This window comes from Protopterus annectens, chromosome 7.part0 (genome assembly GCF_019279795.1).
Source record: "Protopterus annectens isolate FY-2018-M chromosome 7.part0, PAN1.0, whole genome shotgun sequence".
In the NCBI taxonomy this organism is placed as follows: Eukaryota; Metazoa; Chordata; order Ceratodontiformes; family Protopteridae; genus Protopterus; species Protopterus annectens.
Window position 1 is genome coordinate 1,125,511,531 of NC_056739.1, and position 24,019 is coordinate 1,125,535,549.

At 37.6% G+C, this 24,019-nt stretch overlaps 1 protein-coding gene across 1 annotated transcript in view; it reads left to right on the forward strand.

Annotated features, from left to right (window-relative positions):
* LOC122806900 (endoplasmic reticulum aminopeptidase 1-like) overlaps positions 1 to 24,019 on the forward strand; it is a 447,374-nt gene that overhangs the window by 111,189 nt on the left and 312,166 nt on the right. Inside the window, exons 6-7 of the mRNA XM_044077704.1 lie at positions 10,237 to 10,391; positions 23,567 to 23,680. Coding sequence (XP_043933639.1) covers positions 10,237 to 10,391; positions 23,567 to 23,680 — 269 coding nt within the window. The remainder of the gene's footprint in view (positions 1 to 10,236; positions 10,392 to 23,566; positions 23,681 to 24,019) is intronic.

Sequence of the window (24,019 nt, forward strand, 5' to 3'; positions counted from 1 at the left end):
GGTACTACATAACCTTCAAGCGTCTAACCAAAATAAATTAAACTAATTAAAATCTGCCATTAACTTACCAAACTGAAGCCATCAGTGCTTAGCCCTAAAACAGCTTGATTGGCTTGAATTACCAAAACAGCTCACAACCACCTACTCCTAGTCTACAAGTGAATATACAAACCAGAATAAAGCAACGCCCTACTAAACTTAATGCATACATAAACTTAATGACAGCCTTTACATTTTTAAGACAAATCTAAAAAATATCTATCTGACACCTAGATCTGCACAACCCCCATATCTGATACCTGACTATAACTTCCATATATCTTAGCAGGTATTAATGGCCTAATATTAAACGTAGCTCTCATTTTACCATACTTCTAATGGATTCTCTTCTACCTCCTCATCCTAACTGAAACTTATTGCTATTTATTTCATCTCTTCTGCCTTTCCATAACATTCTCATCTCTCTAATACTAATCAACTCTCTCTACATATCTTTAATTTTCCCTCCAGCACATTAATCCTCCTCATCTCATTCTAGGATTCTGTCTATTTTGGCATCAGACTATTTGATTATATAGATCACCTCCATATATTATTAGAAATATAGTCAATATTTTGAATAACTATATAGTATATATATCAATATTACTTTACTTGACATAGGCTAGCCATTTTTTCAAAGTGTCTTGCAACTTGCAGTACATATTTTATTCTTGATCACAATCTCTCCTAGCAATATTCTGTAAATGTATTTATGTTCAGTTGTATATAAGGTACACCCCAATCTATTCTGAATAGTTGTATCTATTGTAAGACTTTTTTCCTGTTGTGTTTAATTGCTTATCAGCTATTGTAAAATGTTTTTGTGTGTGTTTGTAGAGCCTTTCTCCCCAACTCATTGAAAAATATTTAATTTGCAGTGGGACTTCTCCCCTTGTATATAATTATTCGTTACCTTATTGCAAAATAATTAATCTGTTGTTGGATTTCTCCCCTTGTTCCTTTGATTGTAATTACTTATTAAATATTGTTTAAATGTTTTTTGAATCTGTTGAGCTTTTCTCCCTGGGCCTCCACTGAAAATGAGACATTGGATAATTCAGACTTTCCTGGTTACCAAAGGGCAAATAAAAATAAATAAATAAATAAATAAATAACCTAGGAGATCAGGAGAAGTGGGAAAAAAGTTCATAGTTTATAGGATATGGTAGTCTGAAACAGTTTATACATTTGTTACTAAACATACAGTCCAGGAGACCATTACGAAGCCTAGACCAAATTCCCAACTGCTCCAACTGACAGGTTAAGAGACTTGCCGGAGGTCACACAGTAGGTAAATGATGGTAGAAAGATTTAAACCTTGTACATTGGCACAGGAAGCAGCTTATTAGCATAGTTAAACTTAAGCTCACTGTTCTGTCAAATCACAAATCCCACACAGAAAGAATACAAACTTCACACAGGCACAGGCTGGAAGTAAGAACAGAACCCCAGACCCTAAAGCTGAGAGGCAGAAATCCTACTACTGGACCACCATACCACAAAATGCTCTCAGTTGAAAATCAGACACAGCTCCATCTGATTAAGAGACAAGCAGTATAACCATTTTCTTAACAAAGTACCATAAACTATCATTCTTGAGCATGACAAATCAATATATTTTTTCTATATGGGTTGTTACTAGGCATGTGGTGCAGCAGTTTGTGTTCTCACCTCACAGCAGGAGGTTCTCCAGTTCGATCCTCGGCTGGGGTGCCTTCTGTGCAGAGTGTACATGTCCTCCCTGCATTCATGTGGGTTTCCTCTGGGTGCTCTGGTTTCTTCCCAAGTTACAAAGACATGCATCTGGAGCGTTTCTCCCTGGGCCTCTGCTGAAAATTGGCTTGTTCCAAGTTGGACTTTCCTGGTAAACACATGTTAAATAAATAAATAAAATAAATAAATAAAAATGTGGTCCAGGAGACTACTGAGGAACCAAGCCCAATTTTCCAGCTGTCCCACAGTGCTACTGGCTAACTGATTTGCTCAAGGGCACACAATAGGTAAATGAAGTCTGAGGGAAGCAAATCATGTACCACAGGAAACAACTCAACAGCTCATATCTTTAAACCTCCACATTAAATACCACCAGAAGCCTCAGCAGATGATAGCACTAGATGACAGAATGAATCCAGTGACATGTGCACTGGATTAACAGGCAGCTACCCTGGGAGTAGAAGGGTGCATAATGGAAACAAGTTTTTCAAAGAAAGAAATAATGGTTAGTGGGAGAATGAGATATCATTTATGAATGTGCCCTTTTACCCCACTTCCATCTGACATTTTGAGTCCTTATATTAATGAAGTCTGCATGAGAAATGAGGGACAACTAATCTGGGGGGGGGGGTGAGAGTAGGTAGATTAGTGTTGCCCCTTAAGAAATAGAGACCAGGGAAGATAACGCTTAGGGTTAACTTGAACACATGAACATTGATGAGGAGTATTATGTTGGATACCTTTGCAGGTTCATGTGGAGATGAAAACTAATAATACATAAATGCTGTTGGAAATGAAAACTGAAACAGCAAAAGGTGATGGGTAAGAAATAAAGACATTTCAGAGAAGAACCAAACTGAGCCTGAACTAGGGAGATCCACAGCATCATGGTGCAGAAATGCAGCTGTACAAGTTAAATTGTTGTAGCAGCTTAAGAACTGATGAGAAAAGTAGTAAATTAAGGCATTAAAAGTAAGAAAGGGATGACGGGTATGAGGGTCTCACATATTGGAGAAGTCTTATTTAGCTGAATATTATAGATGTTTGCATTAGATGTAGGGACCATCTGAAATGCATACGTATGGGGAGTGCAATGGAGATACTTTAATCACAGCAGATGAAAAAGTATTTAGGGAGGAGCACATGGAAAGGGGAAGGATTAGTAATAATATAGCAAACCAAATGGGGTAAACTAGTGAGCCTTGATGGCTTCCCATGAGTTTATTAAAAAAATGGGCTTGGAGGTGGTGGCATCATTGATTCAGATGTTTAACAGGGAGTCTACTAAAATATTCTTACTATTTCTAGGACAGAAACTATAGAAGTTGTTTTGCCAAAAGGGTAAAGGAGCTCTTGAGGATCTGCTTAACTTTTACCCAACATCATTCTACAACAGAGACATACAAATATTTGCTATGGTTCTGCAGGCTCAGCTAAAGATGGCGTTGCCTAGAATTATTCATATTGTCCAGGCAGATTTGGAACTAACTGGTCTTCCGTAGAGGACTAAGAGTTGTTATAGAACTTTCTGGAGGCGGGGGGTAGAGCAGTGCAAGGCAGAGTTAGGATTGTGCTTTTTGGTGTACAAAAAGAATTCTGTATTGTAGGGTAGGATTTTTTTTATTTGATACTTTACTTCATGTAATTAGGAAGTGATACTTTGTAAGGGGGATTAAATCACCATACAGGTTCCCATGGGAGAAAAATGTACTGAAAAGGGGAGTGTCACATCCTATTGAGTTAGGTAGTAATACAATACAAGGATGCACTTTGTCACCCTGCCTTTCCTCCTAAAAACAGAGTTGTCATCTTTCAATGCAAGGTTCTTACAGGGCTAGTGGTGTTGGGAGGGAATGGATGTGGTAACAATACTCAAAACTTTTTTGCAGGTGATGGAATATTATTGTTGGTTGATACTCCAACATTGCTGGTGGCAGTTTTAGATTTATTTAATATAGTTTTGAAGGGTTCTTGGTTAAAATTACACCCACAAAAGTCACTGGCAATTATGATGGGGATGCAAGGGATGGGAGATTTGGCTGAACTTTGGGGCTAGAAACTTGACAATAAAAGTATACTTAATAGTGGAAATGAAATAAAGGAATTTGGGGTTAATCCCAAAAGTTAAAGGGCTGCTCCACATATAGAGTACTACAAACAGTAATGTCAACAGGAGACTGAAAGTGGTCTGGCTGATGAACCGTCATTTAATTTTATAATTAATGCAGTATTTATCGATTGTGTCTCAAGACAGAAGAATACGATTTATATGTCAGATTTATATTTAAAGATAAGGGGCAAAGAACTGAGAGAGCAAGTCTGAAAATTAGAGGAGATAGTGTATGTTGGGTTATGCTATTGTGGTTTCCTAACACTGAAGCAGTGGAGGTGGGAGAACAGGCAAATCAAAGAGGTATGTGGGAAAGAAAGAAGGCTCAGAAAAGCAAAGTTTTATGGAAAGGGTGGAGAAGATGTCTAAAAAGAAAACATGGAAAAGGCCTGGGGACCTTTCAAAGTTTGGAAGGGAGTAGAAGATCACAAACTGCTAGAGGAAACAGAGGGATATGGAAGGGAGAAAGCTTGCATTTTGGGGAAGGGAGTTGCATAATAGATGTATGTGTGGAAGGATGAAGAGGTAGGTAAGTTTAGGACCTTTGGCAAAATGATAGATACATATGAAGTGAGGTTGAGGGATTGGTTGAAATCTGAGGCCCTTAAAGGCATGGTGGGAAAGAGGCAGAGAGAAAAGGAATGGAAGATAGAACAGGGTAAAGACATTAAAGTAAAGAAGGATTCATGATTAGGGGCAAGGAAAAACAGAATGCAAGGTGTATGTATGTATATATATATATATATATATATATATATATATATATATATATATATATATATATATATATATAGACCTTGTTGTAAAGGCAGTGAATGAGGGGATGGAGAGGTTAAAACAGTTTTGAGTAAAAGATGGTTGTTTTGGGGCTGACAGCAGGTTTTAGAAGGAAGTCTGGAATATGTAGAATAAGTTGAAACAGACAGGCCTAATATGGAGTCTGTATAAATAATCGATACTTGGATGGTATCAAACTCCAATGAATATTAGAAGGAAAGAGAGGTATGACTCCTATGCATTTTAGTGGAACTGGGTAAGTGTAAACGGAGTGTAACTGCATGTGGTGTGGATGTAAATAGGTTATACAGAGATAGGAGAAGGTAGAAGGAAAGGGAAGAGAGTGGTTCTGTCATGGTTCTGCCTGTTTGGACTAAAAATACATTATGAAGCATGTTTGAGCTATACAAAAGTGGAACCAATGTCAATTACATAAGCAAGAAAATCAGAGACTGTCAGAAACTGCAGAACAGTATGAAAAAGAGATTAGAAAATGATGGAGAATAAGAGAATATCAAGTTGGGGGATGAAGCTAGTAGGAAAAGCTACAGTAGTGGTTAAAAGGCAGATGATATAAACAGGGAGGGGAAGAAGGGGTGTGTGAGTGTTGGGTAGGATGGTGTCTGCACTGTGACTAGATGAAGCAAGGGTGTTTAATGAGTAACTAACAGGTAAGGGAGACAGAGTACATTGATGTTAAGCTTGGGTAAGCATGCAGTAGAAGAAGAGAGGTTCAAGGAGAAGTAAATGTTGGATAAGTTAGGGTGTGACAGATGATTCTCTCTTTTCTTAATCATTCATTTGGATTAGTTCTCGTTATAGGGTAGGGGCATACTGCTCATGACTTTGTACTTTGTCATTAATTGGAGGAATGCAATGAGGGATTATTTGAAGAGGAGCTATTGTGCCCAAAGTAACATATACCATTATTTATATAAAGTTCTACTACTGATGATGTCTTCAAAGGCTATATTTACAGTTGCTTCGGATTTGTTATATGGAAATTAAAATGTTTTAGAAAAGATTAATTGGTAAACTATGTGCATATTGGACTGTATTTTAAAATCACAAACACATCCTTCTTGATAATCATTTGAGATTTGACGTGTTATTGAGCAGGATTGTTTTATAGGTTCACAGATGTTTACTACGTCAATGACCACGAGGGCCTTTTTAAGCCTAACCATGCATCCCAAATTTCTGACAAGTTCTCTTGATAAGTATAAGCAAGGGCTTGGAAGATGAAACATTTACAAGCAGGGGCCTGGGAGATGAACCATTTACAGGTTGCCTGTGTCCATTAGAGACATAGGTTCCAAACCAGGGATGCATTTCCTGTTCTCCATCCAATTGTCCAAGTTACAGTTGAATTAGTTAGGGAGGAACTCTGCTTCACATGGATGGGGAGCTGGTTCCAGAGATGGGTGTGATGTTAAATGTCAGTGTCTGCTGCTGTTTGCATTTGGTCTGATCATATTAAAATGTATGTGCATAATTGTTGATGCATTACATAAAAATAAAATATATTTAGAAAAAAAAGAATTTACAAAATTAACCAAATCTAGCTATTTAAGAAAGTAAATAAGCTGTACTTGGCAACACCATTGTCAGAAATAGGGACACTTTATAGTAACTCATCTATGACTGTTTCATTCCCTCATCTTGATCTTAATAAAATTCCTATCTCTGTCAATGAGCTCTATTTATTTTTTTCTGCTTTCCTCACATTCATTGCACGATTCATTATCATCCAGTGACTCTTCAACTCGATAATCTGATCACTCTTAAGGTAATCTTATTTTTACATTTAATTTCAAAAGGCTGCCCACTGAAGCAGGCTAAACCTCTATCTAAAATAATTTCTCCAACTTTCCACACCATGCTAGATTCATAAGTAAACCTTGAGCTAAATAGCTAGGCCATTTCTACTGTTTGCACCTCTGAAGAAAACGGAGCAGCTGTTTTCATTATATGAGTGTTACAGACTTGTAGAAAACCACTTCCACCTAGATAAAAATTGCAGAAGTTACCTTACACAAAAACCATTGAACTAATTCACAAAACTAATATTCTTAGTCCTTCCATGAATGGGTTCATATCAGTTTTCAGTACATCTACTACTACGGTCTTTCCAGATGCCCAATCATCAACAATTTGAAAAAAAGGTATATTATATATAGATATTAAAGAAAAAAAAAAAACAAATTCAGTTCTGTTGATCATTCTTTTGAATAACTCACTTTTTTGGTTTTCAATATTCCTCTCAAATTGTTCTGTTGGAGTTCTCTTCTGTAATTTCATATCCAGTTTAACTAATAATCAGAGTGGAGTTTTCCAAGATTTGATACTAGGCCTCATTGTTTTCCCTTTTCATTAACTTCCTGCCATGTCTCAACATGATACTGTGGGCTGATGATATTCTCCTCCTTAGAACATCCTCTAACCCTCATGATCTCCAGATCCTAATTCAGCATGTGAAAGGTATATACTTAATTTACCATAAGTTGATAGTTAACTCTACCAGTACTAAATCAATGATAAAATCAATATTTAACACTACTCAGTACTTTCATGGACCCCCTTCATTCTCCAGTTTATATCCCATTGAGCTGGTATACTCAATCAAATAATTAGCTGTTGGTCTGCCCTTCCCAAACATAAATTCCTCATATAGACATCTATCTATAATGTTCTAAAAGAAGCGAAAGTTGCATTTATGTAAAAAAGTCACCTTAACCCTGAGGCATGTAAATCCAACATTTAAAACTTCCGTTTTCCCAAATTAAAATATGCCCTCTAACAACCTTGCCTCTCTATAAAGACTTCTTAATACAACCTATTGCTTTGTTATTCTTTCATACACACAACTCCCCTGCAAAACTCTACAAATAACATGCAGTTTTACAGATAGGCTATTTTTCTTAACCTCTTTTATCTTACCATGTAGTTTTCTTTATTTCTGCCCTCTTGCTTATTGTTTTTTTTCTTTGCTTGTATCCCTCTCTGGTAAGACTCTAAAACTCTGCCACAACCATCCTTTGCCACTCATTCTCTCAAACACAATTGTCACAACTGAAACTGCCTGTTTCCTACTTGCCCTTTAGGTAATGAGTTCATTGCATACAAATTTAAAAACTAGTCTAATCTCTTTTTAAAAATTAACTTTTTGCTCTTTCAAGGCAGATATTTCTATCCCATCTCCTACATTACTACCAGGTTCACTCATTGCTTTCAGTCTTATCTACAGTACACCTCCTTTTTTGTGTACTGCTAACCTCGCAATAGCTGTCTCTCAATAAATACATTAATTAAGCAAATCTATTGTAAATGTTTGTGTCTTTCGGCTTTTCCCGGTTAGGGGTCGCCACAGCGGAACTCCGGTCTGCTAACAATTGGTAATGGATTTTTACGTACCGGGTTACCAGCCCTGATGCACAACCTTCAACGAAGGCATGCCCAATTCACGTATGCCTCCACACAGAAGACGCTCTAGCTGAGAATCGAACGGGACATCTTGCTGTGAGGCGACAACCCTACCGCAGCACCACCACCGCAATAATTAAAAATAAACTTACTTCTACAAAACATATTTTCCACCTTATTTTGTGCATAAACATTTCTCTCATATATCTAAAGAATATTTCACACTTAATTCTATATTTTATTATATGTATACTTTGTTTTTCACTTGCTTCCCTTATAGAATATAGAGCGGCAACTACACAAAACACTGTGCATTCAGTCACAACTGATCAAGTATACAAGTCCCCAAGTTAATAATGACACAACAATTGATAAATTATTTTTTTTGCAGGGAGGCATGGCTTCACGCAAACTCTATGATGTTGGTTTATCCATCATACCCTCCTTACTTGCAAATGATAAATCCATGTTCAATCACTGTTGGAAAAAGAGAAATACCTGAAAAAGTTGAAAACAGTTGATATACTACTAGTGATCTTATTACCCATCTGCATGGTTAGGGAAAGATCACATGGGGGGACTGGAGAGATAACAGTTGATCCACATCAACCACATATAGGGCACTAGTTTTAATCATTTAATGCAGTGATCTAATTTGATCATCTGCTAATGTAATATGCTTTACAATTCAGTGTACTTCAACCTTTTGTATTTATTTTCAAGCTTATATACTGCTCAGATGAGTAATTTATTAATTAGATAACTTTTTCTGCCATCCTTTGCTGAATTATTTCATATTTACAACTCTGTGTGGAAACACATTTATACTTCCTATGCTGACATGTCAAGATGTAATATATTATACAATGTATTACCTTCGACTTTTCTATGCAAACTAAGATGTAATTATGCATTTAAAATATTATCACATAATGCTTTATTCCTTATAAATACATCAAATTAATGCCTTTTGACTCAGGTCATGACCAACACCAAACAAGAAAAACAATTAAGCAGGTAAGTAACTAACTAAATAAAATAGAATAGTTATGTCAGACAACCTAGTTGTAGGAAAAAAGTGTAACATGGTACCAAGGAAAAGTATTGGAATACTGGGTGCATAGAAAGAAGCATCATTGGGAAAACTCAGGAAGTTGCTATCCTTCTTTAGGGACAGCTTGTGAGACAGTGTTTAGGACATTGCATGCAAGTCTGGAATCTTTATTTTCAGATGTACATAGACAGGATAGAGAGTTCAGAGTGGGACATGAAAATTGTGCATGAACTTCACCAGAAATCATGCAAGGATAGTCTAGAAGAGCTTAATTCACAGCATTAACAAAAACTGAGAGTATGTTTATAGGCTGAAACATTTTATCATCTTGAAATCTACAGAAACAGGCACCATTTTGTTAAAAGGAAACATGCAGGAAAATAACATAACATAACATAACCATAAGATGCAAGCATACAGTTCTGGGGAGATCCAAAGATGTACAACATTATATAAAGAGCAGGATAAAAATGGAGCCACAAGCCAACACAGTTACAGAATTCAGGAATTTATGTGACAGATTTAAAGTACAACATATGAACAGTGGGGAAAATAAGCTGTTGGTTAATAGGCAGTCTATCTACTAATAAAGAAAATGGCCTAATCAAGCAGACCAGTTATTATTATATGCTGATGGAATCTCTGTTTCAAGAATTAAACTATAAAACTCCATAAAACAGTCGTAGTGAAGGAACCATGAAAAGATATATAGTCGATAAATGTTTGTTTATTAACATTAATAAACAAACGTTTGTCAACTATATATCTTTTCATGGTTCCTTCACTACGACTGTTTTTTGGAGTTTTGTGTTTGTTGTCCAGCTGTACTCCATTCTTTTTTGGTTAAGAATTAAACTATGCTACTTATCTTTCAAAAACCCATTTATAAAATACTATAAGTGTTTCTGAACTCTTGTTATTATTATTAAACTACCATGCTTTCTGTTATCTTGCTTATGTTGCACCAGTAAATTTACACTTTCATGCAGTAGCAAGACTGAAGGTATAATAGCTTCTGTTATGGTTAGAAAGAACCTAATTCTCTGCCTACATAGTACTTATATCTTCTATCCAACTGACAGAATGCTAATTTGACCTTTCTTCTTTCTGTCACTAGATTTGGTTGCAATTCCAGATTTTGAGTCTGGTGCCATGGAAAATTGGGGCCTTATCACCTTCCGGAAGACATCTTTGCTGTATGACCCAGAAACATCTACACTGAAGAATAAACTCTGGGTTAGCCTTGTTACAGCACATGAACTTGCTCATCAGGTACAGTCGTATTTTAGTTTACTACTGTTTCATTCAAAGTTGTTTCTGTTATTACACACCAGCAGCTTATTGACATGTCGATGGGATAGTGCTTCTTTGCTGCAGTTAACACACACAATATATATATATATATATATATATATATATATATATATATATATACTGGTCCCTATCAGTTGACTGAGTTTTCAGAAACTCGAAATTCATATGGTCGACATCATATGATCAAGTTTTTGAAAACCCAAAGCCTTTGAATTGAGATTGCGGTACAGTGCGATTGGGAAATTTACCCTTTTCCTCACTTTAGTGCAATCTCAGAGTTGGTATATATAATTTGCAGGGGGTGTTGGGGGTGCAAGTGTGTTTTTCTGGTGTTCAAGTTTTTGGAAACTCGATCATATGGTCTTGACCATATGAATTTTGGTTTCAGAAAACTTGATCATCTGACACAGACCCATCTCTCTCTCTCTCTCTCTCTCTATATATATATATATATATATATATAGGTTCATAGGTTCATAGGTAGATACTAGGCTATCTGCCCTAGGGCATTTATAAGCCTAGCCAGAGTGTATTTGGCTTCCGTCTCCCTATTAGATTAGCCTACTGTGCCTCTGTAAAGTAGGCCACGGAAGGTACCCCTTTTAAGATTAGTTTACTGTGCCTCTGTCTAGCAGGGACACAGAAGAGATCCCAGGGGTGAATTTGCAATTTCCCATCCATGCTTCCAGATTTCACTTGAAGAGGGTCAGCGAGGGGCTACGTCTAACATGAATTGGGATTCTATTCCAGAATGAGGGGAGCCTCTGGGAAATGAATCTGTCCCTCCAGCATGTTCTATTTATTTTTGTGCTGAGGTTTAGGTCCCTGGAGCATGTAGCTCTAAGGGACTTGGATTTTTTGAGGTGGAGCATGTCCATTAATTCTGGGTTTGACATGGCTTTGTACGTCAGGCATAGATCGCCTCTGAGTAGGTGGTAAGCAACTGAGTAGAGCCGGAGTTTCTTTAGTTGAGCTGCATAGGACATCTGTTTGTAGCCCATGATCCTCTTGGTGAGGTACTTTTGGGGTCTCTCCAGTTGCTGCAGGTGTCGGGTAAGGTACATCCCAAAGGGGCATTGTATTCAATTATGGGCCTGATGAGTGACAAGTAGAGGGGCACAATGACCTCTCTTGATCTAGATGCGAACCCTTTCGTGATAAGGTGGGCTATATAGAAGGTCTTTCTAACCACTTTGGCAACGTGATTATCAAAGGAGAGATTACTATCTACATTGGTCCCCAAATCTCTAATTACTTCTTCCATACTTAATGGATTACCACCTATGTGGTAATTTGTGGGCACCTTGTTTTTCCCAAAGGGAATGACTATGCACTTTTTAGCATTTAGCTTGAGGCCGTGGCTCTAGCACCAAGCATCTATCTCTGTGAGACCCTTTTGGAGGATGCTTGTGTCAGCTGGAGATTCGATTATGGCCCCCAGTTTGCAGTCATCTGCAAACTTTGTCAGCCATAATCCCCCCATGTTAGCCTGAACCTCAGAGAAGTATATACCGAACAAGAGAGGTCCCAGAACTGAGCCCTGTGGGACACCACTTATAACTGGTTTGGATTCGGACATGGCACCTGCGATTCTGACCATGTGGGTTCTATCTCTGAGCCAGTTTGCAACCCATCTTGTGATATAGGGGTTGATATTTAAGCTGGTAAGCTTATTTATGATGCCCGAGTGGGGTATTGTGTCGAAGGCTTTTGCGAGGTCCAGGTAGGCTGTGTGGACTACCTTGCCCTCATCTGTGGCTTTGGTAACTGTTTCAAAGAAGTCAACTAGGTTTAAGAGGCAAGATCTGCCCTTAACAAAGCCAAATTGGGTAGAGTCCAGTGTCTGGAGGCTCCCAATGTCTTTGTTTATGAGTTCCATGATAATATGCTCCATAGCTTTACAGACCAGACTAGTCAGGCTTATGGGGTGATAGTTTCCGGGGTCCGTTGTGTCACCACCTTTGTGGAGTGGGACCATTGTAGCTGTACGCCATTCTTTGGGTACATATCCTGTAGTAAGGCTAAGTTTGAATGGTGACTTAATGTGAGGGTTCAGTTCTTCTTGGAGCTCGTGTAAGACACAGCCTGGGACACCATCCGGTCCCATAGATGCTGTGTTTTTTGCTTTGGAGAGGGCAGCTTTCACCTGTGCATCTGTGATGTCAGGGAGGTTACATTCAGTTGGGATAGGCATTTGCTCCTTTGGGGGGGAGAAGTTTGCACTGAATCTGTCTGCCAGGATGTTGGCTATGTTTGTAGGTTTGGTATATTTTGTACCGTTATGCAACAATTCAGAGCATATCTGGGAGTTTCCGCCCATGTTCCTGACATAACTAAAGAAGGCCTTGTGATTATCTTTAGTGTCTAGGGCAATTTTTCTTTCGAAACTGGCCTTTGATGATTTTATGAGGGATCGAAGTTTCTTGCTAATACTGATCAGAGATGCCTTCCCTTTTTGGGATTTTGCTCTGTCATGTAGTAGCTTCCTCCTTCTGTTGTATAGTTTATTTATGGCCGGGGTCCACCAGACCAGTCTCCTGTTTTTGGAGGAGTGAGTCTTGGTTTTATTTGGGATAGCACGATCCATGCATTCCTGCAGGTGCTCATAGAATGCATTTGTAAAAGATTCTGCGGATTGAGCTGTATTATCCTCTGGCCCAGGGGCTTTGAAGGATTTCACCTCAGTCTTGAGAAGTGCAAAGTTGGCTTTTGAGAAATTCTTTACAGTGATTTCCTTGGCTGGGGGTGGGGGGGGGATATGGATGTCCAGGGAAATTTGTTTATGGTCTGATCTTACCAATGAGGGGTTTACCTCTGGTGTGGAACATAAAGTCCCCATGTTGGTGATGACCAGGTCCAATATGTTGTTCCCTCTTGTGGGAGTGGTGACCAGTTGTTCCATTGCATTAGAGTTTATAAATTCAAGGAACCATTGGGCGAGGGTGTTTGGGCTTGAGTAGTTTTCCCAGTCAATGTTTGGGTAGTTGAAGTCACCCAATAACATAGTGTTTGGAGAGACCTTCATATTCTCCAGTGTTCTCAGGAATGCCAGGTGGGGTTCCTGTAATAGGGAGGGTGTTCTGTAGCAGGCTACAAACTGAAAGGCAGTTTTGGCCACTGTTAGTTGCTCATGGATGGTTTCTGATGCTTCGTGCAGTGCCAATAACCTGGAGGTGTAGGTATCTTTGATGAATATAGATACTCCCCCTCCTTTTGTGCTTGGGTCCAAGTTTTGGGGCCGAAACGCATGGTATGAGTTATGACCTATTAGTGCTGGGGTGCTGTCAGAAGCCTTGAACCAGGTTTCTGTTACTGCACAGACATCGATTTTCTCCATACTGAGGAGAGCCTCGAGTGCATGCATCTTGAGGTTTAGACTTCTGGCATTGAGTAGCATTACCTTTAGTTTTTTTAGCCTTGGGTTGTCTATGGAGGTGGGTTTGTCCTTTGAGCCTTGCCTAAAAAAGGCACTATGGGGGTGGCAAGAGCCTTGGCCAGTATACGAAAGCCTAAGGGTGACAGGTGCAAGCCGTCCCTAGCGAAGCAACGTGGCTTGTCGAGCATGTCATCCCAGGCTGACAGACACTGGATCCCCTTTGAAAGACACCAATACTTTAGCCAATTGTTGAAACTGATAATTTTGTCTTTATACTGCGGTATCATTCTTGGTGAGGGCAAGATGCTACTCAATGTCAGGGTCATACCAGCCTGGGATACATGGTCAGAGAGCTCCTCTATGTCTCTTTTCATGTAGTCCAGGGAGGTATGTCTCAGGTCATTCACACCAGCATGGACAATGACGGAGTCATACTTGTACTTGCTTTGGAGTGACCTGAGTGCTTGCATTATGTGGCGGATCCTGGCACCCGACAGGCAGCTTACAGTGACCTTCTCCTTGTTCAGTCTGGTGAGCATGACGTCAGTGTGCCGGACAATAGAGTCCCCTATAACAAGTGTATTTGGTGTGTTGTTTGGCCTTAAGGGCTGTGACTGTGAGGCACACTGATTTTGTGAGATATGTGATTCCTGGGTATTGTTGAGGGGTAGCTGTTGCTTGGATATCTGCTTAGGAGGTCTTTGCTGTTTAGGCAGGTTTTTATTTAGAGCCTCTGAGTATGTTTTTGTGTGTTTATGTGTTGGGTATGCAGATGCAATAGGTCTGTGTGAGACTGGATTTGTGGTGTGGGTGATTACCTTTTCCACCTGACTGACTGTGCCAGTCTTGGGTTGAGAGAGCTCTGCCTCCAGTTTGGCTGTGTAACTGCATTTCTCACATGTATTAGAGTTTGTTGGAAGGAAGAAAGGGTTGTCTGTGTACATAAGGCAATTGTAACATTGCCTCAAAATTCCCAGATTCACCAACTGGACTGGAGAGTAACCTTGAAACTGACCCTTGGACATACCAGATTAGTATAGGGAACTGTTTTTTTACTGATCAGATTAGGGAAGGTAACTGATTTTTCACTTAATCAGGAAGGGCCAATCGGGAGCCTAATACTTATGAGAAGTCAAGGAGGGTGTAGTGCTTTAGTTAGTGTTTCCTTATAAGAGCTGAGCAAGTGCAGGGCTTTAGAAAGAGAATAGAGTGATTACTTTGAGAGTTTGAATAGTTCTAAGGGGAAAAGTGAACAGCAGACTTTGTGGAGCCTGGAATAGTTTAAACCTGTTTAAGCGGTGTTGCCCGATGCTGCTCAGTGCGCAAAACCGCGCAAAAAGAGAGTTGTAGGGTTTTAAGAGAGAGAGAGATCAAGGAGTTTAGAATTGACCCAAAATGGCCAATAAAACTACAGCTTCTAGGTAGTAACCACTCCTCCAGGGACAGGCAGGCTGTTCAGTGTTAACCACTCCCACTGGTGAACACAGAGACTTCCCTTTAGCCCAAGCAAGCACTGGCCTTCTAGAAACTTCCAAACAGTTCAGAACAGCAAATCTGTAACTGAACTTTCTTAACTTTCATAAAGTGGGAAAAAAGCAATATTTTTTTTCTTTTTGTACATACTACATTTTTCTGTTGTGTTTGTAACTAATTTAAAAGGTTATTTAGTCTATGGAACTTTATTGCTAATTTAAAACTAATGATGCTACTTAAACAGAAATTAGCATATATAGCTAGTTGTGATTGTTTTACTTTTTTTTTTAAATAATGAGTACATATAGCCTGAGTAAAAAACTCCCATTCTGGGCTCTCAAAAGATCTAAGCTAGTGCCATGAATGAATAAAGTCAGATGTATATCTAAGAAGACAGAAATGCTGTGCTTAAGAACTTGATTCCATTGATGAGAGCCTTATGCTCAATGAGAAAGAACCTGTCTCACTACCAGACTGCACTGAAGCCTAGCTCAGTTCACCGCACAAAATGCTGTTTCTAACTAAACTTGCTAACTTATAACTCAGACTTGTCAAACATGAAAGCACTGATTAGGGGAGAGGACCATGCCTGGCAGGATGGAGAACTGATTCACTTGTTGCTAACTGCCCATTTCTTTACCTATATATATTTATATTTACTTCACTAATTCATACTGTGCTACCATAATATGTAGTTGCCCTGGGCTGTGGTTGACAAAGGTCACAGGAATAATTAAAATAAATAAATAAATAAATAAAATAAGCACATAAGCAGTTGGAGCTCTTATCTTGAAGACTACTGAGAAAGGCCAAGGCTGAACACTAAAAAAAAAAAAAAAAAAAAAAAAAAAAAAAAAAGAAAGAGAGAGAGACAGAGAAGGATAGAAGTTCAGAGGATGAATATAAATTAAGTCAAATGCTTGAAGTACAGGTAACACCCTGAGGGAATACTTCAAGTAGTATCTTATTATAATGGTATTATACTTTTGGTGAAATAAAAAAGTCAGTAGATAATAAAACTGAAGACAGTGAGTGCTTCCACTTATGATTTTTGTTTGTCTCATTGATATAAACATAGTGGAAGTTAGCTGTTAAAAATACAGGGTGCTAGAAATGAAGGGCAATGTCTGACTTATTTATTGTGGAACAATCTTTATTGAAAAGTAAAACTCAGTAGTAACTATAATATACTTTGCTATTGACATTATGTTATTGATAGTGCCATATCCTTGGTGTAAAAAGAACTAAAATAGATTGCACAGTGAATTCTAGAGCTGTTTTCCAAACCAGATAACAGAATGCTTCATAATTCACTAGGCATTCCACTTATACGAGACTCCTTTTTTGAACTCTTTAAGTCCAGCAGTATGCATGAATTATATTCCAATATCGAAAATAACAAAGTGTGAGAGAAATTTATTCCAAATAGTGAAAAGTAACAAAATACATATTCTAGCAGTCCTTCTTTCCTAGAGTTCCCTACTACCTGCACATTCACATAGTATTTGATAATAGTCAACTTTTGCCCAAAAGCATTTCCAACAATTTGTTATAAAAATAATACAGAGTGTTATACCATTCGTGGAGTGTTAGGCTAAAGCTGCTACATGTTTGTATTCGGTTACATGCTTGACAGACATTTTTGTATACATTTTCCACTGGGCAGTAAGATATATCTTGGTGGGGTATTTGTTCCAGATACTCCACTATGGATATGTGAAGGAAATCTAGGAGATACAATTATACTCATCACCTTCACAATAAATGCCTCTCTGAATGGTGATCTTGGTGAAGTCATTGCCTTAATAATATCATGGAGTAGAATATATTGTTTCTATATTAGCAAATGACTTATATATATATATATATATATATATATATATATATATATATATATATATATTCTTGAGGAAACTCATCTTTCTCCAGAACTCATTAAATGCCTTATGAAAATCTGTCAACAATGCACCAGCAAGAAATTTGCTTTGCTGACCAAAGGTCTGATTAGTCACCGATTTCCTCGCAGCATCTTTTCTCCCTTTGATAAATCTCAGGTGATTGTGTTGAACCAATACCAAAAAATGTTTTTCAGTCTCCTGTCTAGAACTTTGGAAAATGGTTTTAGGTCTGTTTGTAATAAAGAGATAGGCCTATAAGAAGCAGAAAGGTAGACATCCTTGTTAGGTCTGGGGATCATTATGACCTTAGCTGTCATCATGATCTCTAGAAATTCCTTCACCTCCATAAGTAGCTTATTTAACCTCAATAGTAGCAGGTCTGCCTGTACTTTAAATATCTTGAAAGGAAGCACTGTAAGACCATACCCATTATTGTCCCATGCAGTCTCCTTATTTAACACTCTGGCAACTGAGTAGGAGCAGGCAATCTTCTGTCATACAGGAGCCCTCCCCAGCCCAGCTCACTGTTCTGACATATTTATCTGCTAACGTGGCCACTGTTTGTTCAAGGTCCTCAGTGACTTCTCCTTTCCCATTTTTCAAAAACATAATATATAGTTTATTCACTCTCTCATCACATTTTCTGGCTAATATTTGTTAGATGTGATTCCTTTGGTCTAGTATTGTAAAGAAATCTCTCTCCTGCTTGTCCATCTTATGCTGACTTTACAGCTTTTTTCACTCTAATTTGCTATGCTTTATTTCCTACCATAGATCTATATCTTTGCATTTACCATTGTAGTATTTCTGTTCCAAACCCATAAGTCTATCAGCTCTGTCTGCTAGCTTGACCTCACATTCTTCCCTTTCCTTCTGCTTTAAACCTCATCCACTTCTCTATCCCAGTTTCCTCTTCTCTCAAGTTACTCTCCCAAAATTTGCTAATATTATTTTCAACATACTCCAAGTTTCTAGAATCTTCCAATAACAATAGATCAAACTTTCATTCAAACATTACATTTTCCTTGGCCAAAGTCTACTATTAGAGTTACCATGCAATTGTCTAATAAAGTTCCTGTACACATGTCTGTGATCTGAATCTCATGTAAGAAAAATCTGTTAATTATTCAGTAATAACAACTGGCTACCTCCCTGGTCTGGTAGGTATATTCTATCTCATTTGGATGCAACACTGTCTGTGTTTCTACCAACTTCAAATGTTCCATAGCTTCCTTCAGCCCCTTATTGACCACTGACTGCCTGATTTCTCCTGATGGCATCCTGTCCATGCCAGAGTTTATTACTGCACTGAAATCTTCCAATATCAGCATTCTTTGTTGTTTGTGTTGCATGGAATTCACAGCATTGGTCATTTCCTTAAGAAGCCCAGAATCATCTTTGTTGGGCCCATAGAAATTCACTGTAGTAACCCTACCTATCTGGGAGTCTAATGTGGCCAATATCTATCTGTCTAAATCATCCCCGGCTACCTTCTGAACTGTCCAATGTAATGATTGATAGATCAAATTAGCTATCATTAGAAAATGACACTCTAGAAAACAGCTGAATACCTTTCCACCTGGAAAACATCTTGGCTTCCTCTTTCTGTTTAATTCTAGTTTCTTGTGATAAGCTTAACTGTGTATTAAATGTATTAAAGATATTTATGATGGTCTTGGTCTTAACTGTGGTGGATATACCTTTTATGTTCCAGGAGATACATTATGTCCCTATACTTGTGTAATGTAACATCTGCTTGGTCATCCACATTTCCTCGTAAGCTCTGTGTGTGTCTGTCTGGACCTTCCACTACAGTTACCCTCTATCCAAAATCTCCAGTAATTAGTTTTCAACTGATTACACCTCACTGTATACTGGACTGGACTGGAATGCCTAGGAAGGATATTATAATACTATTTATCGCACCTACTTTTTAAATTCTGGGAAACCCTTGTATTTGATTAAACTATAGTTAATAGTTAATCCAAAACAGCATACAGTCTGAAACATAGCCAGGGCATAAAACACAGGTTTATTGAATAAAAATTAGGTAAGCGCTTTCATGAGTGCTAACCTCACTTCTTGTGAAAGCATATACCTAATTTTTATTCAGTAAACCTGTGTTTTATACCCTGGCTGTGTTTCAGACTGTATGCTGTTTTGGATTAACTATTAACTATAATTCAGTAAACCTGTGTTTTGGATTACTTAGTTTTCTTGTGTTAGCATACAGTCCACTCATCTTAGCAGCTGGTGTCTTCGCAGTTTGGATTATATATTTAATAGTTACTTAAGTTTTTATATATATATATATATATATATATATATATATATATATATATATATATATATAATAGCACTATCATGCTAGGTTATGCAATTTAACAAAAATATTCCATAACATCAGCATAAATGATCATTATACTTTTTGCATCTCATTCAGCAGTCCCTACGGTAACTTCATAATCTTCCATGACTACATTAATATCTAATTCTATAGCATCATTTTATTCTACTGATAGTATATAAAAGAGTAGAAAGAATAATATGAGAAAAAGTACCTAGCCTCAAGGCAATCTAATAACAAGGAAAAGCAATACTCCAATAAGAAAAGGGTCATGGTACAGAATTATTGAGGGATCGCCACACCCCATGCACCTACCTGTATAGTTTATTTGAATGAACTCCTTAGTGGGGTATCCTCCAGACTCCATTGGACCCTGTTGGGATATAAATGTTCATTATGTCATGGAGACTTCACCTCCATGTATTCTTAAACAGACAACTGTTTGTTAACATACACTTGAGAACTAATCCCACTGTTCAAACTACCATAACTCCCCACCCCCCCCAAAAAATGTTTTTCCATTATCTAACAGAGTTCTTAAACTCATGCTTTGGATCCAAGGTATGAGAGAGAGAGAGAAAATATTAATTGTTCAACCTATTAGTTAATACACATTTACTTGGCATATATTCACATTTTATTTTATTTTTTTGCAGTTCCCTCATTTGCTCTTATCATACTCTGACCCTTTGTTGGTTCAGGTCCATCTGCTGCTGTGTCAGTATTTACTGCAAGGTAAGGAGTTGTGTTTCATGGTTAAAGGTTGTTACCTTAATGTGTTATATATCACCTGCTACAACTTGCAGGAGATGTCGGAAACTCTTTAAGGCAGTACTAATGGCCATGAGCTCCTCTGTCATTATCCCTTCACCAGTTGCCATGATGCTTCTTCCCAAGAGATTCCTGATGAAATGTAAATCCACTCATTTCCTTTAAATTAGTCTGAAAGAGCTGATTCACTTGCATATAGTTGCCCTTGTAAAACATATGTACTAAGAACAAATGAGTGCTGTATTTATTTTGTCTGGGATGCCACAAATTAACTTAATTAATTAACTTAATATATGTTACTGTTAGTCAAGAGTCATGCAGGTTTCACACATCTATCATGTGTGTTCGCATGTATATTAAGATTTGGGCTGTCTTAGCTTCTGTTAGAATACCCTGATGCACATTTTGTGGTTTGGTATCCTGTCAGCCTAAAGTAAATGCTGACGAAGTTGGTTACAAGCAATCATAAATAGCAAGTTTTGCAAGATGATATTCAATAAATAGAAACATAAATGAATCAGTCATGTGCATGTGAGAAAAAGAGAGGGGTGAAAGAAAACCTTCTGCTGTGGATAGCAGATAAGTTTCCAAGATTCACAACTAAGGCCAAAAAAACACTTTTGTTACTGGAGTTTGTGCTGCACCTAATCCATGCATGTGGAAAGGCTACAGAATGGCACAGATTGCATTTGTTGATGGTAATAAAACAGATGTTAACCCTCAGCTGCACATTAGCTGAGTATAAACTCCTGGCATGCAGAATTCTGCTGTTTTGTTTTACAATGGGGCAGTATAAGTCTATGGGAAAAATATGTTCTTTTGAAATTAACCCGATTTTTATGTAGGTTACAGGGCTAATGTAAGAGGATATCAGATTAGCCACTGATTTGGTACTGTTTAAAAGAACAACTATTCAACAAATGAACATGTGTGATAACCACAAAGAAAATATAAAGCTATAGTAGTATAAACAAATAAAAGAAAAGCATGCCAGGTCCTAATACTAGTGAGAATTACAGAGCACTCAAATGGATATGAGAAATGTCCAACAATTATAGTTTCTGAGACAAGTATTTAGTTTTGCACAAATAATTAGGGAGGCTTAGAATCTTAGAATAAACGTGTTGTTCTTCCAAGCAACACATCAAATTCTATTGTTAGGAAACAATATTAGAGATCTACATGATTAAGCAAATTAATTCTACAATTTATTGGTAATAAAAATATGGACATTTTGATTTGTAAAACAAATGCTGTGCTCATTGGCATAATGGATCCAATTGTTATGTGTTACTGGGTGACACAGGGGGTTGGTCAGCTAAGATGGTATTAGTGTACCACACAAAATATAATACTCCTAGAAGCTTGCAAAAAATAACAACAAAGACATTCACAATGATGGGGTTATTGTCAAAGCATTCAACAAGAAGTATGTCATTGTGTTATTGTTCATACTAGATAGGTCACTCGTGTACCAGAGTTCCTGTTAACCACAGTGCCAGGGAACTGCATTTCAGAATGAATGCTGGAAGCTACAGGATGCCTACGAAGAGAGGGACTACATATCTTAGGGAATACTTTAACAGAGTTAAATAGAAATGAGATATGTGAATTAGCATATTAGACACAGGAGCTGGAGGTTTATCCCTTTGTCTGGCCTTATGCTAACACTCCGGAGATGGGAACACATATATGTGATGCATGTGTATGTACTATTGTGTGATTTCATATTCCAGCTCAGTATTACAGGAAGGATGAGGTATACACTCTCTGTCCCCCAAAATTACAGTCCTCAATCATTATGAGAGATCTCAATGGCTCCAAGGAGGTAATTAGAATGATAATAAACTCTAACAAGATAAGGAATACAGATAGCTGTACAGTCTGAAAGTCAAATATGGAAGAGAAAAAAGCACTGCAATTTCAGAGGTCAGTAGAGCAACATCTGTCATTTAACAAATGATTCTGATGCTGCCCTTAACTAGGTCATAGGTTTAGCATACATAGAACATTCAAACAAAGCCAAAACAGCAGTGAAAAATATGTCAATACATTTTTCATGCTTCATTTTCTAAGCAAATTGGAAGGGGAAAATCTCATGAAGTTAGTTGTCAGGATTTCCATAACAGAACACAGGCAATATGTTTGTCAAGTTATGCATGGATTTTTAGAAAGCAAATCTTTTCCTTGGAGTAAATGTGATTGTTAAATCCAATTCATACCCATTTTAGTATTCCCTGCATGTATTGGTCTACTGTTGATGCTGCCAGGACAAACAGAAAGGTGGAATCTCAGTGAAAGCAATGGACATATTAAAAAAAAGCCCTGAATGAGTGAATGAGTCCTGAAGAGCAAAAAGTTTGAAAATCGCTCTTCTCATTTAAACTTCTATTTGAAGGGGGTCAATCCTCCTGCATGCCCCCATATGGTGGAAAAGCCCCCCCCCCACACACACAGCCTGAACTTATATATACTAAACCTGAGATCACCATACCTCAGAGAAAAGGGAATATTCCGAGAAATGGTATCTCTGACAGCATATGAAAGTCCGTTCTTACAGCCATTCAATCTCCTCTTTTCAGGACTCATTGTAGGGGGTCCCAACATTTCAAATGGTTACTGTAACAGGACTGTAAGGTAGAAAGAGTTTTGAACAAATGGATGGTGGCATATAGGGTCAGTGGTATTGCAGTTATAAAAGTATTCCTTTGTCGGACTGGGGGATTTGGTTATTTTGGCTCATTCTTATTAATGTATAACTGCACTGTTTGTAATAGTCTAACAGTTTTAAGTCAATAATTACATAGCACTGAGATACTGTAGTACAGAATATCTTTCCTGGTAAAGCTGATATAAGGAGTAGTAAATGATTAGAGACCAAATCGGAGTATATTAGGTAAACTGGATATTTGTGCATTGATTTCGATCACTGGGAAATGTACAGCACATTAACTCATTTTTTACAGAATAAACATGTCTGATACTTTATGGTAGATTATAAAATTTCATTAGTGCTTTGCTTCTGCCCACTTGCATGCTGTGATGTTTTGAAAAGATCTATATGTTAGGTCTGTAAAATATTATCAATATCTAAACCTTGGGATGCTTTTTAATGAGAAGACTGTCTGTAGTAATTAAAGGTCACATATGAGGACTGGCTGAATAATTGAATATATGTAGAAGTACCAAAAGATGAAAAAAAATTTAGAAAATAAGAATATATGTCATGTCACACTGATTACTTCTTTTTCCCTTCACTTCCTTGCAGTGGTTTGGTAATTTAGTTACAATGAAATGGTGGAATGACCTCTGGTTAAATGAAGGATTTGCATCTTACATGGAGTATTTTTCTATCAGTCATTTAAAGCCTAGCTGGTCAGTGGTAAGTACATCAAAATAAATGAACACTGAATTACATGGATTCAGCTGCATATATCAGTTGATAGGAATGTGTGTTACAAATTTTGCAAATGAACCAGTATACTGCAATTTGTTTGCATGTATTTTAATAATAAATGCTGCATAGTTTTAGTACTGAAGTATTCTTCTTATATGACAAAGCACAAGTGTTTTATTTATTAACCAGCAAAGTCTGACTTGGAACAAAGCCAATTTTCATGGGAGGCCCATGGAGAAATGCTCCAGATGTATGTCTTTATAATGTGGGAGGAAACCCACGGAGGACATGCAAACTCCACAAAGAAGGCATCCCAGCTGAGAA